This window comes from Hippoglossus stenolepis, chromosome 12, assembly GCF_022539355.2.
Source record: "Hippoglossus stenolepis isolate QCI-W04-F060 chromosome 12, HSTE1.2, whole genome shotgun sequence".
NCBI classification, from domain to species: Eukaryota; Metazoa; Chordata; class Actinopteri; order Pleuronectiformes; family Pleuronectidae; genus Hippoglossus; species Hippoglossus stenolepis.
Genome location: NC_061494.1, coordinates 4,660,791 through 4,674,277, shown reverse-complemented (window position 1 = coordinate 4,674,277; position 13,487 = coordinate 4,660,791). Strand labels below are relative to the sequence as shown.

The window sequence follows — 13,487 nt, the reverse complement described above, 5'->3', positions numbered from 1 at the left end:
CTATCCTTACCCTTACCCTAACCATAAACCTTACCCTAACCTTAAACCATGTCTTCAACTAAAATTTGAACTATGGGGCCTTGTTTTTATCTAATAAATAGGACACGTCCCTATAATGTGACTATGTAAAAAGACTTCGGTCCCCACAGCATGAGCAATACCTGGACCACACACACACACACACACACACACACACACACACACAGACACACACACACACACACACACACACACACACACACACACACACACACACACACACACACACACACACACAGGATGCAGGGAAGATGGAAGCTCTTCCAGGACGCAGAGGACTTGGCCCTTGTAAACGATGTGTCACAGGGAATTAAATTAGACGTTGCTGTGCAGAGAGCGGAGAGGCAGGCGAGGGACTCGCAAACCATAACTCTGTAAATCTGGTACAATCTCTAGAGTAATTCAAGCAGAGAATTCATATGTTACAGACAACCCTGCAGACCTGCTTCAACAGCATATCATTCAATCACTGCTTTTTGTCTGTTGCACTTTCCTGGCAAGCATCCTGCAGCCAAGGGAGGGACGGCTACAATCTACTGTATCAGTGTGAAACATCAGTCTGCGTTTGAACCCCTGATTTACTGGTTCTCGGGAGTGCACGTATCACTTGGGTCAAATGGCTCGTGATATGACAGACACATTGTAAGAAGGAGAGGGACAGCTCATAATTTAGCACCATCAAACACTCACTACTAGAAGAATTTGATATAGTATCCACCCTCCCTGCATGTGTAAGATGCATGTGTCCAACATGTGCAGGGCAAGTCCACATTACTGCCACTATATGGACACACAAACAAGCAAACAGCTTTGTCCAACAAATATAGCACATGATGAATTACTGTCTTGTTTGAGCGCTGATAAAGAGCCAACTGCCGCTCTCCAACTATGTATTGGCCTCCGGTGCTGCCTGCCATGACTCAGTGCTGAGTAGGACATTAGCGGGTCTCTTCCTAGTATCCAGCGCAGTGTGAGAAGGCCATTCCTCCGCACTGACTCTGGACTGAGTTTAGCATCATGGGAACTGCTGATAGCAGCTGGGGTCCTGGGAGGTTACAGAGGAGTTCAGCTGAGTTAATCCAGCCGACGGGGTGCCCTGTCAGTCACCACACAGCGAACCAGAGGCAGGGACTGACCCGAGAGGGGTTGTGTTTTTGGAGGACTGGGGTGTGTACTCAGCTGGGTGGTCTCCACACTTCACAGCCTCCACGAATGCTGAGGATTGATCCTTTTGCACATGGAAGGTTTTGTAAATCAGTTTTCGATTGGTCTCTGTGCCTGAGTCAGTGTCGTCACCTGGTGGTCACAAAGGCAGCTGCAGCTCACCAGATTTTAATCAACCTTTGAATTGACAGAGAACAGTAAAAGCAGCATACGTTACTATCTCCACCAAGGAGGTAATGTTCTCATCCGTCTGTTTGTTAGTTTGTTGTTTGTAAGCAAAATCAGGCAAAAACTACTGGATGGATACCATGAAACCCTGTGGAAGGACATGGTGGGCCAGGAAAGCACCAATTCAAATGTTAGCGTGGATCTGGATCAGTGGCCAGATCCATTCACTTATATTGTAAGATTTAGCATTTTCTTTGATTTCTCAGAGAATAATCTTGATGAATTAAGTGGACTGGTGCCCACCAGTCCACTTAATTGACAATTGACAATTGACAATTGACAATTGTTTACAGTGTATCTATCTATCTATCTATCTATCTATCTATCTATCTATCTATCTATCTATCTATCTATCTATCTGTGTATGTGCGTGCTCCACTGGTTTCTGAGGCACACCTGCATTGTTAAAGGTAAACCCGATGGGTGGGACATGGGCACGACATGAACGGGGGTCAGACAGTGCGAACCATCCCGTCACAGAGCAGAGGTGAAGTTATGGCCCAGGTAAAGGTAGCAGGGGACGCGGCAGCGAGGGGCCACCAGGTCTGTGCAGAGGTTTACTCTGATATGGCGACTGTCAGCTCCAGTGCAGGTGAGTGACATTATATGATGTAAAACTATTAGATTACAAATGTTTTTATTATTATTTGTTGTGAATTGTATATGCCATTCAATGAAGAGTAATAATGTTGTATCGTCTCAAACAGAGACATTTTTTCACACTTTAAACTTAAAATGTCTTTAAGAACAGATTTAATTAATAGACCTGAAAAGCAGCATTGTCTGTTGGCAGGTTCAACCTTAACCTTCTGGCCCTCCTGCATTAGTTGTTGAAGTTGCCTGTTACCAACATAAAATCTTTTTTTCTTTCCATTATTCAAAGTTGTTTATCATATGAAATGCAACTAAACTCTTATTTGGAACTTTCTTATTACAAATCCCTCTGAGGCAGTTTGAATGAGGGGAAATGTGGGGGAAAGACAGACTGTGCCAGATGTTCACCAATCATCAAGTCTGTCTGTGTCTTTTCCAGGCACCATGATATGAATAGACAAGGTCAACTCAGTCCACCAATTAGACAGATTAGTCACTTTGTTAGTGATTGTGTTATTAATCTTGGTCAAATCCTCCAGTTTCTGGTATCTCTTTCTCACGAGCTTGTCTTTGGCAGCTAAAGCTCTCTGGCTCTCAGGTTGCCTGACGGCAGTGGGAACCATTAAGTCAGTGTAATCCCTCCTTTTTCACACTGTCATTGGTGAAATGCGCTCTTGCAATTTTAGGACATGTTTTTTATCATGCCAACCTGGGAAACACAAGGACGAAAAGAAACAGGAGCTTGAGAATTGTCTGCAAAAAAAGTAAAAGTCTTTTCAGCAGCTACTCAAAGCCTCAACCTTTATTTCCCCTCCTGAAAACAGATATAGGAGAGTCTGTGAGGAAGGGGTCATTGTGTGAGACCTCCATGGCTGCTGGTCTCAGCCGCCGGAGCAGGGCGTACCCCTCCGCTGCCAGGAGACGCCACCGCACCACCTTCAGCCACAAGCAGCTGGAACAGCTGGAGGTGGCCTTTGGACAAAACCAGTATCCTGACATCTACTACAGAGAGGAGCTGTCCCGCATCACCAAACTCAACGAGGCTCGCATACAGGTAAAGATGAGGGATGTTTATCTTATGGATAATAAATTTCACTTTTCACAACTGAAGTTTAGACTTGTCATCACAGGAGAAGCAGGTGTCACTCGAACATGAAGTGTCCCAGTAAGTGCAGCTGACTGAAATGAAAGGGCCCTACAGACCGTGTGCACAAGGAGAAATTATGCAGTCCTGAAGTGCTGAAGCAACACATTTACTTCTGTCTTCAAAACAATTATTAGTTTTAAACATTTTACATTATAAAACATCAACTTTGTCCACAATGATTGTTGATGATGCAAGATTTCATGGATAAAGAAGCTAGAAGCACTCCCAGCTTGGTGCGGATACCTCGCCAAGGCCCAACAGTTATTAACATACATCAAACTGCACACACTCAAATATCAGTTCCCCTAAAATGCCTGATGTTTTTCATCAAGATCCATGAAATTATTCTCTGAGAAATCAGGGAAAATACTGAAAAATAATAATCTAGATCCACTAATACGATCCAGATCTGCACCTAAATGTAACGGGTTCTTTACAGACCCATCTTTCTAGCAAATGGAAACATGACCTCTTGTATTAATCTAGACAGTATATACTGTATGTAGTGTAATGACATAACAAGGCAAAGCTTCAATGTGCCACTTGAGCTGAACAGACTGAATGTCCTCATATCAACAGGTGTTGAACAACATTATATCAGAAGGGGGACCTGACATGTCCTCATCTGTCCTCGTCTCTAACCTTTGTCTCCACAGGTGTGGTTTCAGAACCGAAGAGCCAAACAGCGGAAGCAGGAGCGGGCCTCTCAGAAGCTGCTCCCTGTGGGTGTGATGCCGGGCCACAGGGCTCTGCTGGGAGGCGTGCACGTGCAGCCGTCCAGCTTGGCTCGACAGTACTACACCCAGCCCCTGGCTCACATCCCCCGCCTCTCCCCTATGTTGCCCTCTGGGGCGTTTGCCCGCCACCCGGGCCCGGTCAGCCAGTGCCCCTGTCCCAGTGTTGCCCCACAGCATGCTTCTCAGCGCCAGCATGACGACTGGTACAGCCCCCTGAGGGGCAACCTCCCCTCACCCATGTTCTCTCTGGCCTCCATGCAGCCCCTGGACCCCACCTCTCACTGGAGCTAAGATGTAGCCAGGGAAACGTGTTGTGTATTTCAAAATAAAATACCTTAAATTGTTTCCTTCTGATATACACATTGTTACACACATACACAATGAGTCTACTATTTCACCCCTGCATTTTACAACTTTGATCCTTTGAGTATGTACTGAAGTTTATGTCATTTATCTTTGTTCACATATTAAAAATGTTCTTAAACTGAGTGTGAAGCTTATTTTTTTAATCTTGGAAGAAGTTTGTGGGAAGACAATTAAGTTTCATTTTTTTTGTCTTAACTAGCTGACTTAAATTGTTCTCACTAGATTTTTTTGTGGAGCCTGCAGCGCCATCTCATGGTTTTCACTGAAGTTGCAAACTTATTTTTGTCATGACATTTTAATCATCTTTCTGAAAAACGACCAGTTGAAGACAGTTGATGTGTCCGTCAGTTCCAGAATTTGTTTCCTTGGTTTTTAGTTGACTTGGGAACACACAAACAATTTTACTGCTTTTCAGCCTAAATATGTATTTTATGAATGTACATCTGCAGAATAAAGGTGATTTCATTCATTCCATTTTATCCTACACAATGACTCACTTCAAAAGACAAAATAGACACAAGATTAGATTATATATAATTTTTTATATTTCACATTTCAGAGACAACACAGTTGCATCTGTTACGGTTTCACTTCGGGTTTTAAATATTTGCATTCAACAACCTGAACTGATTGCAGAATCAACACTGGATGGCAAAAATATAGAATTAATCCTTATGAAAATTAGTCTGAAGAAGGAATCGCAGATATTTTTGACACAGACCTTAAGTGTAGAATCTATATCCTACTAATACATACAGAAGTCTCCGTCCATCCTTACCTCAGACCGATCTGATTGTGATTGACCCTCCACCCAATTATTGTAAACTGAACTTGCTGTCACATGATGTTCATTCCTTGTTAGTTTGGAAATTAAACCCATGACCTGCCACATTAAGCTACTTTCTGTAACAATGCCACGGACACAAACATAGTTGCAGTATATTTTAAAGGCAGCTAACATCTTCAGCATCAGAGCTGTGTACAAGTGCTTTTCTGGAAACATGTGAAGTTTAAAAAAGCTGCTGTGGGAGCAGCATCAACCAGTGGGCTTCAAGTCTTTGCTTATCCAGTGATAAAGAACCAGCACTGCACAGTGATGTGCTGATTTACATTCACTTTATGACAACAGGTCATTGTTGGGGGATCTTCTCGCTGAGCGGCGACAGGAGGATGATGAAGAACCACTTCAAGAAGAAACGTGAGGTGCTGATGTGACACAGTGTGTTAGTCTGCTTGAAACATTCACATCCATGTTGTTCTGCATCGAACAACAGGATTATCTCCCAAAAATAATATCACTTCATCAGTTCAACAAGGTTTTCTACTCTACAAACACACACTACGTCACTGACTACACATCTGAGCAAGGCCACTTTCTGTTGTCATGGGAACGACCTGTTCGTCCCATCATCCTCATCACAAACAGCCAATGAAGTTGATTCACACAAGCAATCGATTGGTCCATTATGTTAAGTACCAAACAGGAAGTGTGCGTCAGTTTAAATCCGACATTTACACAACACAGTTTGAAATAGAAACTTGTTCATTTAAAGTGATGACATTCAGTTTAGATGCTCCAAGTGAATTTAAAGTAGCACCGCTGAAAAGAAGAACACACGTGTAGACACACTACAGTGCTACCATACAAGGGTCAGATCAACAAAACAAGATTATACAATAAATATTTGTTATTGATATTGGGTGAACTGGCCCTTTTAAATGTAATAATAAGCATACACCAACAGTTCCACCTTTTTGTTGCTTATTAAATTACTGGTATGAAAGGAACTCATTTTCTCCTGATTTCCAACTTAGAAAAAAAAAAGGCAAAAAAACTATGATAAATTACCATTAATCCTGTGATTGCCTGTGTGAGAGAGAGAGAGAGAGAGAGAGAACAGACTGAATGAAGGTCTTCCACATCGCGGGGCAGCTTCTCGGTTTACGTACACCCTCTCTGCAGCTGCTCCTTTGCTGCTGCTGTGGACATGAGGGAACGTGGAGACACTTTACTCCAGTGATTTGGCGAACTCTGCATAATCGATGTAACCGTCATTGTTTTTGTCATCGTCCCTCAGAACATCATCAATGAGCGTGATGAGGTCGGCCTCTTTCATTGGCTGGCTGTCCTCCCCTCTCTCCTGGACAAGGAAAGAATAAGAAAACCACAAATGTCTGTGTTGGTTCATTGATCAACAGAAAATAAACTGGCAACCATTTTGATGATCAGTTAAAAATGGGAAATGGTTGCTGCTTTAAGCGTTTCAAAGGTGAAGCTTTGCTGCTTTTTGTGTTTGATAGTATTTTCACTGAAAGTCTTTGGTCAAAGACCGAACAAGACCTTGATGAACATTTACTGTGAAAAGAAAAAAATCTAAAACAACAGTCAAAACAGTTTCTATCTGCATCAATTGGTTTGATGCTTCTTTTTCAACTCAGGTCACATTTAGACAAAACAGAAAAGAAATATGAAAGGTGGCATTTTTAAAAACTTCAGATCCAACAAGTATTGAAAGGAAACAGAAATCTGACAAAGTTCTGACTCAAACAAGAAAGTGTTATGGGGCATATTACACAGAGACAAGTGGGTGGTGTGACAACCAATAAGAGGAGTGAAACCTGTTCCACACAAGACAGGTGCATGGTGGGATTAAAAAAAAAGGAAAGAAAAGCATCACAATAAAGTAACAAATAAGTAATAAAAGCAATTAAATGTGTTCAAAGAGAATAAAAGCAAATATACACAACCACTAGCACCTACCTCTCGGTGTACATGTGTGATCGCTGTGGCTAACTCCAGCCCGTCCAGGAGGTTGTTTCCATCGTAGTCGTGCATCTTGAAATAGTGAAGCTGAAGCTCATGGGGTGTCATGTCCTTCTCTGGTTTGTCTATCACTCCCTCCAGATGCTCCATGATGTGGCTGGGAGACAAAGACACAGCTCTTGAATACACAGAGTGTGTGAACGCTGCTGCTGCTGCTGCTGCTGCCTGTGTTCAGAGTCCATGACTATGTGCAAATAAGCCTTTTGAATGCGGACAGATATCACTCACTCTTTGTCCTGGACCATGTTTCTGTCCAGGCGACCGTGACCGTGGTCCGTTATGTGAGCTGCGCTCGCTACGACAGTCGGGGGGGGCTGCTGCTGCTGATCCACCTGAGAATAAACACACAGCAAACAGCAGGACAGGAGGACGAGCAGACCCCCACAGTGCACAGCAGACCTGACACTCCTCATACTGATGAACGCACAGACAGAGAGACAGACAGGAGGACTGACAGGAGGACAAGCAGATAGAAAGAGACACAGACAGACAGACACACAAACACAAAGGCAGGCAGACAGGCAGAGTGATAGACGCAGACAGACAGGCAGAAAGACACACGCGCACACAGACAAAGATAGACATAGACAGACATAGATAGACATAGACACACACACACACACACACACACACACACACACACACACACACACACACACACACACACACACACACACACACACACACACACACACACACACACACACACACACACTTTAAAAATACTTGTATGCTTTGTTTTTAATCTACATTATGGTACATGACACATATCCTGATAAAACCCACTTGTCTAAAATAAAGATTTCTACTTTTGAATTTTTTTTACATTACATGTTTTTCTCAGTGTCCCGTTATTTGAACCAACAACCCTTAATAAATACAGTCTATATACAGCCTGTTCTGTTTGGTTGATGAATCCCCATTGTGTTGGTGAACACTGATTTAAAAGGAATCGTGAAACTGCCAGACACAAACAAATGTGTGGACTCGCAGCTGCTGGAGGAGTTTACAACACTGCGCTGCCCCAGGAACGAACGGAAACAAGCATTAGCTAATCAGCTATGCTAACATTTGCAAGGAAGAAGCTGCGATGTAAGACTGCACTGAAATAACGAGGCGTGTGAACGTCTCCGTGGTTATTACAAAAGTAATGTCATCACCTACCTGGAGCGAACGTGAGTCTGCACCTGGCTCCGTGGACTGTTACTCCGCTTTAATCTGTGACGATGAGTCACAGCTCTTCAGGACCCAGCCGCTTGCCGTAGTCCCGCTTGGACACGACAGCTCATGATGATTGGTTAATATTATCAGAGAGGAAACAGTCGCAGCGAGAAGGTTCGCTGCGCTAACTGTTGTATTTACTGCTAAACCCGCCGGACACACTTCCTGTGTTTGTCTGGACACTTCAGACAACAGTGTTTTGGGAAGAATGACACGGTGTCCATGTATATGCTCCGGTTCTATGCTCCCGTAGAAGACACGAGTGTGTGTAATATCAAGTGCATTATCAAGGAAAACGGGTTTTAATCGCGATACGTGGGACAAGTACTACACTACCCACAATCCTCCTGGAGTGTGTCGACTCTCCAGAATCTCTTTTAAAATAATATTGAATATTAGTTATTTCTGAGTGCTTTAATGAAAAAGTAGCCAAAGTCGCATATATATTTTCTGAAACTTTAAATGCAGACTGTGGGGGTTACCATGAACAAGAGTGAGATGAAATATCTGTGTCACCTCTCAAGACTTAAACAAAGAAAAAGTAACCAACTTTGCCTTTCATTTTCTCAAGACTTCTACAGTAAAACCTTCTGAGACTTGCCACAGCGACAGTGGGGGTCACCGTGAACAAGAGGTGAAATATCCTCGTCACCTATCAAGGAATAAAAAAGAATATAGATTAATTATTAGCAAGCCGTGAGTGCCATAATGTAAAAATGCCCAAATTTGCCTTTATTTTTGTCAAGAATTACAGTAAAACCAAAGACTTTAAAAAATATATTTATTATGAGCAAGTTGTGAGTAACATTATAGAAAATTATTCAACTTTGCCTTTCATTTGTTTTACTTTATCCTACAGTAAAACCTTCTGAGACCTGACGTACATACTCTCTCTCTCACTCTCTCTCTCTCTCTCTCTCTCTCTCTCTCCCCCTCTCTCTCTCTCCCTCTCTCTGCTGTGGTGCTTGTGTGTGATGTGTTGCAGGTGTGAGTGAATGATTGACTGTGAGTGTGCAGGTTCGTTTCCAGGGAGCTGATTGGTTCCAGCCTCCATGCTTTCAGGTGAAGAGGACGGCTTCCCCCCAGCTCCTGCGGTCTCTCCTCTTGCCACTGGCAGCCAGATTGTACCTTGTTAAATGTGTTAAGAGCTGTTGCTTGATGTACCGGCACGGTTTGGTAGGGGTGGGTAGCGTTTTTGTTTGACCCCTGTTTTCTCCTGTTTAAGAGTTAAGTTAGTAACTTGTTTTTTTGTTACTTTAATTTGAGGATGGAAGTTTTGGTGGTTTGCCTCAAGGTTGTTTTTGTTTGTTGTTTTGCCCACCCAAACAGAGTTTTAGTAAACCTTTTAAACGTGCTGTGATAATTTGTTGCTGGTGGTTCTCGGGAGCTGAGAAGATAGGAGACACATTCATCATGTTGCCACTGGGTTTTCACCTAAAATAACATAACAGGGGTCACAATAAACAAGTGTGAGGTGAGAAATCTGTGTCACCCATGAAGGACCCTAAAAAATATATTTATTGTGAGTGCCATAATGAAAAAGTAGCCACATTTGCATAAAGTCACTTGTATATCATCAACCCACCATGTTACAGCCCTGATTCTGTATTTTGAATATAAATTATTGTATACAAAATGGAGTGAATCAGTCAGTTTCAGTTTTGTAGAGTATTAGGTGCCATTTAGGACATCGTCCTCTGATTATAAAAGAGACGGCAAATTTCACCTTAGGGAAAATGGAAGTTGTCTTCATAAAGACAATTTTCCCTCTTCGCTCCACCAGCTCCTGAAGGGGTTTTTATGTTGGCCTTATGTTGATCCTGTTGCTCTCAGGCTTCTCTACTTTTATCAAATGTCCCCATGTTAAACAGCTCCACCTGCTGGACAGTTTAAAAAAATTACATTTGGTGTAAAATCTCAGACACATTGTTCAGCGTGAACATTCTTCATGATTGTATTTCCTCTTATACAGGCAGCAGTGAAATTAATATAAAAGCTTGTGACAACATTCTAAATGCAGTGTTCACTCACAGTCAACGAGGAAATACAGCTATTGAAAAAAGAGACCTGATAATCGGCTAATATTTCAGTATTTAAACAGTTACAATTAAATCTGCAAGCAGCATTGAAGAGCTCTGGCACCTTTGTGCACGTGGTGGGATGCTGCAGATCCAAAGTGACGGGATCGTTGGATTCTTCAGAAAAAGAGCATGTGATGACAAATGATTGGTCCATTCGAATAAGATATAGATCCTGTCTCTAATGTCATTGTTTACAAAAGTTAATGCACTACTACTCTATATGACATCATCTGACTTCATGGTGATGCTGCGATGACGTACTTCCTTAAATATTACGCTAAGTTATGTTTCTATCTAAATAAGCTGTATGTCGCCTTTATTGTCCTACAGGATGCAGAGATACCGCTAAAAAAAATTATGACATCATTTATGATTAATGTCGTATTACGGGGAATATGTTAGCTTTAGACTGTCTCTTTGGAATAAGAGTAAGTGCACTGAATATTTCTATAATTTAATCTTAAATTAGTGGTAAAATTAGAGGTATGAGAAAATTAGTTTGGCCCCCTGCAAAAATCTAGGTTTACTCAAATGGCCCCCTCAGGAAAAAATAATTACCCGCCCCTGCTCTCTCTACAGGCACTTGTGGCGCTTTCGAGGGAACAAAGTATTTTGTTTTATGACCGTTTCTATCTTGACCGAGAGACAACATCTTTGAGCAGCCTTTCATTACGTCAGCAGGGGGGCGGGAGGCACGCAGCCTCTCAGCTGTCAGATCCGCAGCCCCGCACAGGAGCGCGCGCAGGGCAGCAGCAGGAGGAGGAGGAGGAGAAGCGTGGATCAGTGTCAAACAAATGTCAAGTTTCCAGAAAGAAAATGACGCTGCTAAATCCCTGTTCAGGAGGCTCGAGGTTATATTTGATGTCATAAAGTAGCTGATAGAGACTCACAGTCACCCCCCACCCCACCTGTACTGTGGCTCATAGGACAGTAGTGTTCACTGTTCAGCACATCCTTGTGTAATCTTCATTTCCCCCCTCAGTAAATCTCGTTAGTGTGACGCAAAACTAAATATATTGTGATCGTCTGTTTGTCTAAGTGCAACCTTGTGCCTGACTTACATGACAGATGTAATAGATTGTCACTGAGCCAGGAGGTTGGCCAGTGTCCGCCTGCCGCTGCTGCTGGAGCCAGATCAGGGAGCAAGCCAAGCGATTACAAATGAACGGGTTTTATTCCCACTGAGCTCATCTATGAACTGAACGTGTTTTTTTAAAAGAAGAAGAAGAAAAAGCAAACAGCTGCAGATGCATGCAGCATGTATCGTACCTCAGCTGGGGGGGGGGGACACAGAGCGGAGAGCAGTGCTACTACTTAAGCTCCACCTGATCCAGTTAAAGTGTTAGTGCAGGAGATTATAGGGACTTGGGTTTTAAAAAGGAAGAAACGCGCTTCCTTCAAATCACGTTCACACTTTAGTCAAGAGGAACCCATTACTGACAGGAGTCCAATGCGTAAAGTGTGCGTAAAAGTGCGTAAAAAGTGAGCGTTGGAAAGTGCACAGTGAGCAAATATTCCACATGAAATGGAATAAAACTTAGACTTGCGATAGATAATAACTCGCTCCTGTGTTAACATGACATCCTAACACTGAAAATGAAAAACAGTATCATGTGTCTCACTGTTTACCTTTGCTAGTCATGTCCTCCTGTGGCTTTATCGTAACGCACACTCCACCCTCCATCCCTGCGCACTCACTCACAGATTACACATTTATTTCCCCGGGTGTAGTTTGCTGTTACTCCCATCGTATCCGGGGACTACAGTCACCACCGGGACAGAGCGACGATGGCGTCCCGGGTCTCCTTCACCCAGGTCCGGCTGGAAGTGGAGCTGGAGCGGTACCGGGCCGAGTGCCAGTGGGACAAGATGCCGGCGATCATCGACCAGATGCAGGCTGCGCGGTTCCACGAGGACGGTGAGCGAGTGTTTTTTTTTACACCTAGAGGATTTGAGTCCAAAGGTGACGCTCCCTGATTTTGTGCTCGCCTCTTACTTCATGTGCACGCTGCAAAAAATGACCACTGGATTACAAAAAGTCCCAGGGAGTCCAGGTTGGAAAGCTGGTGTGTCGCGTAATAAGTTCAGGATCAGGTGTCAAGCTGTTCTCTCACTTGTTTCAGGAAGTTGCCTCCAGAGAATGTGTAGCTTAGTTTAAAAAAAACTGATGCTAGAAATGCTTTGGAATAAGTTGCATTGAGAAGGATGAGGATTTACTGTCAACTGATGATTTCAAGAACCATACATATATATATTTTTTTTTTTTTTCAGAAAGGTTTGATATTTTCCTGCACAGGGGTTTGAGAGGAGGCTCCACAAGTTAGACTTTGGACTTACAGCTACATAGAGTAAATAACTGTGCTTACAAGTTTCCTCAGCATATGTGTCCCACTTGATGAGAACAGTAATAATAATAATACATTGTTATGTCTACAACCCATAAGACAATTTGACTCATAGGGTGTGACAGGTGTGAAACCCTCTGTCCCTAACCCCCGACTAGAGAGGGGGAAAACTCTTTTATCGGGGGGAAAAATGTAGAATCCTCAGAAAGAGCCACATGAGAAGGATCCTTCTTTCAGGATGGACAGAAGTACAACAGATGCACGTGTTAGCACATCGACAAATAACAATATTTACTGCATTCGTGAGAAAAGGCAGTGTCTAACATCAATGGAGAGGTGTATCAATGATTTAAGTACTTATACAGAATAAAAGGTCTGACAGAGATGAAGGGAGCAGTAAGGATAACGATGTATGGTATTGCCAGTACTAGTGTATGTGGGCAGGTATATTGTATATCTAGGCAACGTAGTTGTAATCATAACCCACGATCCATGATGTGGCCGCAGCTGCGATCCTGGATCTGCAACAACAAGGCACAAGTTGATTACTTTGTCGCGGTGCGTCACAGCAGGGTCACAGAGAGGTAGCCGTATGTCTCCAAGAGGAAAATGTCACAAGTTTCCAGTACAAGAATAACAGAGTGTGTACATGATCAAAGGTGCACGGGCCTTCACTTTGTTTACCCTCATGCAGAATACAGACAACCAGTGAACTGTTCACGCTTGGCTTTCAGCCGTGAA

The 13,487-nt window shown here is 43.0% G+C and overlaps 3 protein-coding genes across 5 annotated transcripts in view; 2 read left to right on the top strand and 1 right to left on the bottom strand.

The window, feature by feature from the left end:
- The first annotated feature begins 1,888 nt into the window (after positions 1–1,888).
- prop1 (PROP paired-like homeobox 1) lies at positions 1,889–4,397 on the top strand. The gene is made up of 3 exons (XM_035172370.2): positions 1,889–2,023; positions 2,850–3,079; positions 3,829–4,397. The coding sequence occupies exons 1-3, from the start codon at positions 1,927–1,929 to the stop codon at positions 4,198–4,200; spliced, it is 699 nt and encodes a 232-aa protein (XP_035028261.1). The 5' UTR covers positions 1,889–1,926; the 3' UTR covers positions 4,201–4,397.
- Positions 4,398–4,797: 400 nt separating this feature from the next.
- mcfd2 (multiple coagulation factor deficiency 2, ER cargo receptor complex subunit) lies at positions 4,798–8,400 on the bottom strand. The gene is made up of 4 exons (XM_035172372.2): positions 8,264–8,400; positions 7,328–7,549; positions 7,037–7,196; positions 4,798–6,416 (listed from the first exon to the last, which is right to left on the bottom strand). Exons 2-4 carry the CDS (start codon positions 7,510–7,512, stop codon positions 6,285–6,287), a joined length of 477 nt encoding a protein of 158 aa, XP_035028263.1. The 5' UTR covers positions 7,513–7,549; positions 8,264–8,400; the 3' UTR covers positions 4,798–6,284.
- Positions 8,401–11,115: 2,715 nt separating this feature from the next.
- The window catches only part of ttc7a (tetratricopeptide repeat domain 7A), a 53,850-nt gene continuing 51,478 nt past the window's right edge, over positions 11,116–13,487 (top strand). For 2 of the 3 annotated variants that reach the window (XM_035172368.2, XM_035172366.2), the window contains exons 1-2: positions 11,116–11,252; positions 12,133–12,319. In XM_035172368.2, coding sequence (XP_035028259.2) covers positions 11,196–11,252; positions 12,133–12,319 — 244 coding nt within the window. In that variant the 5' untranslated portion in view covers positions 11,116–11,195. Of the gene's footprint in view, positions 11,253–11,937; positions 12,320–13,487 lie in introns of those variants that run through there. The other variant, XM_047342320.1, reaches the window with a different exon arrangement.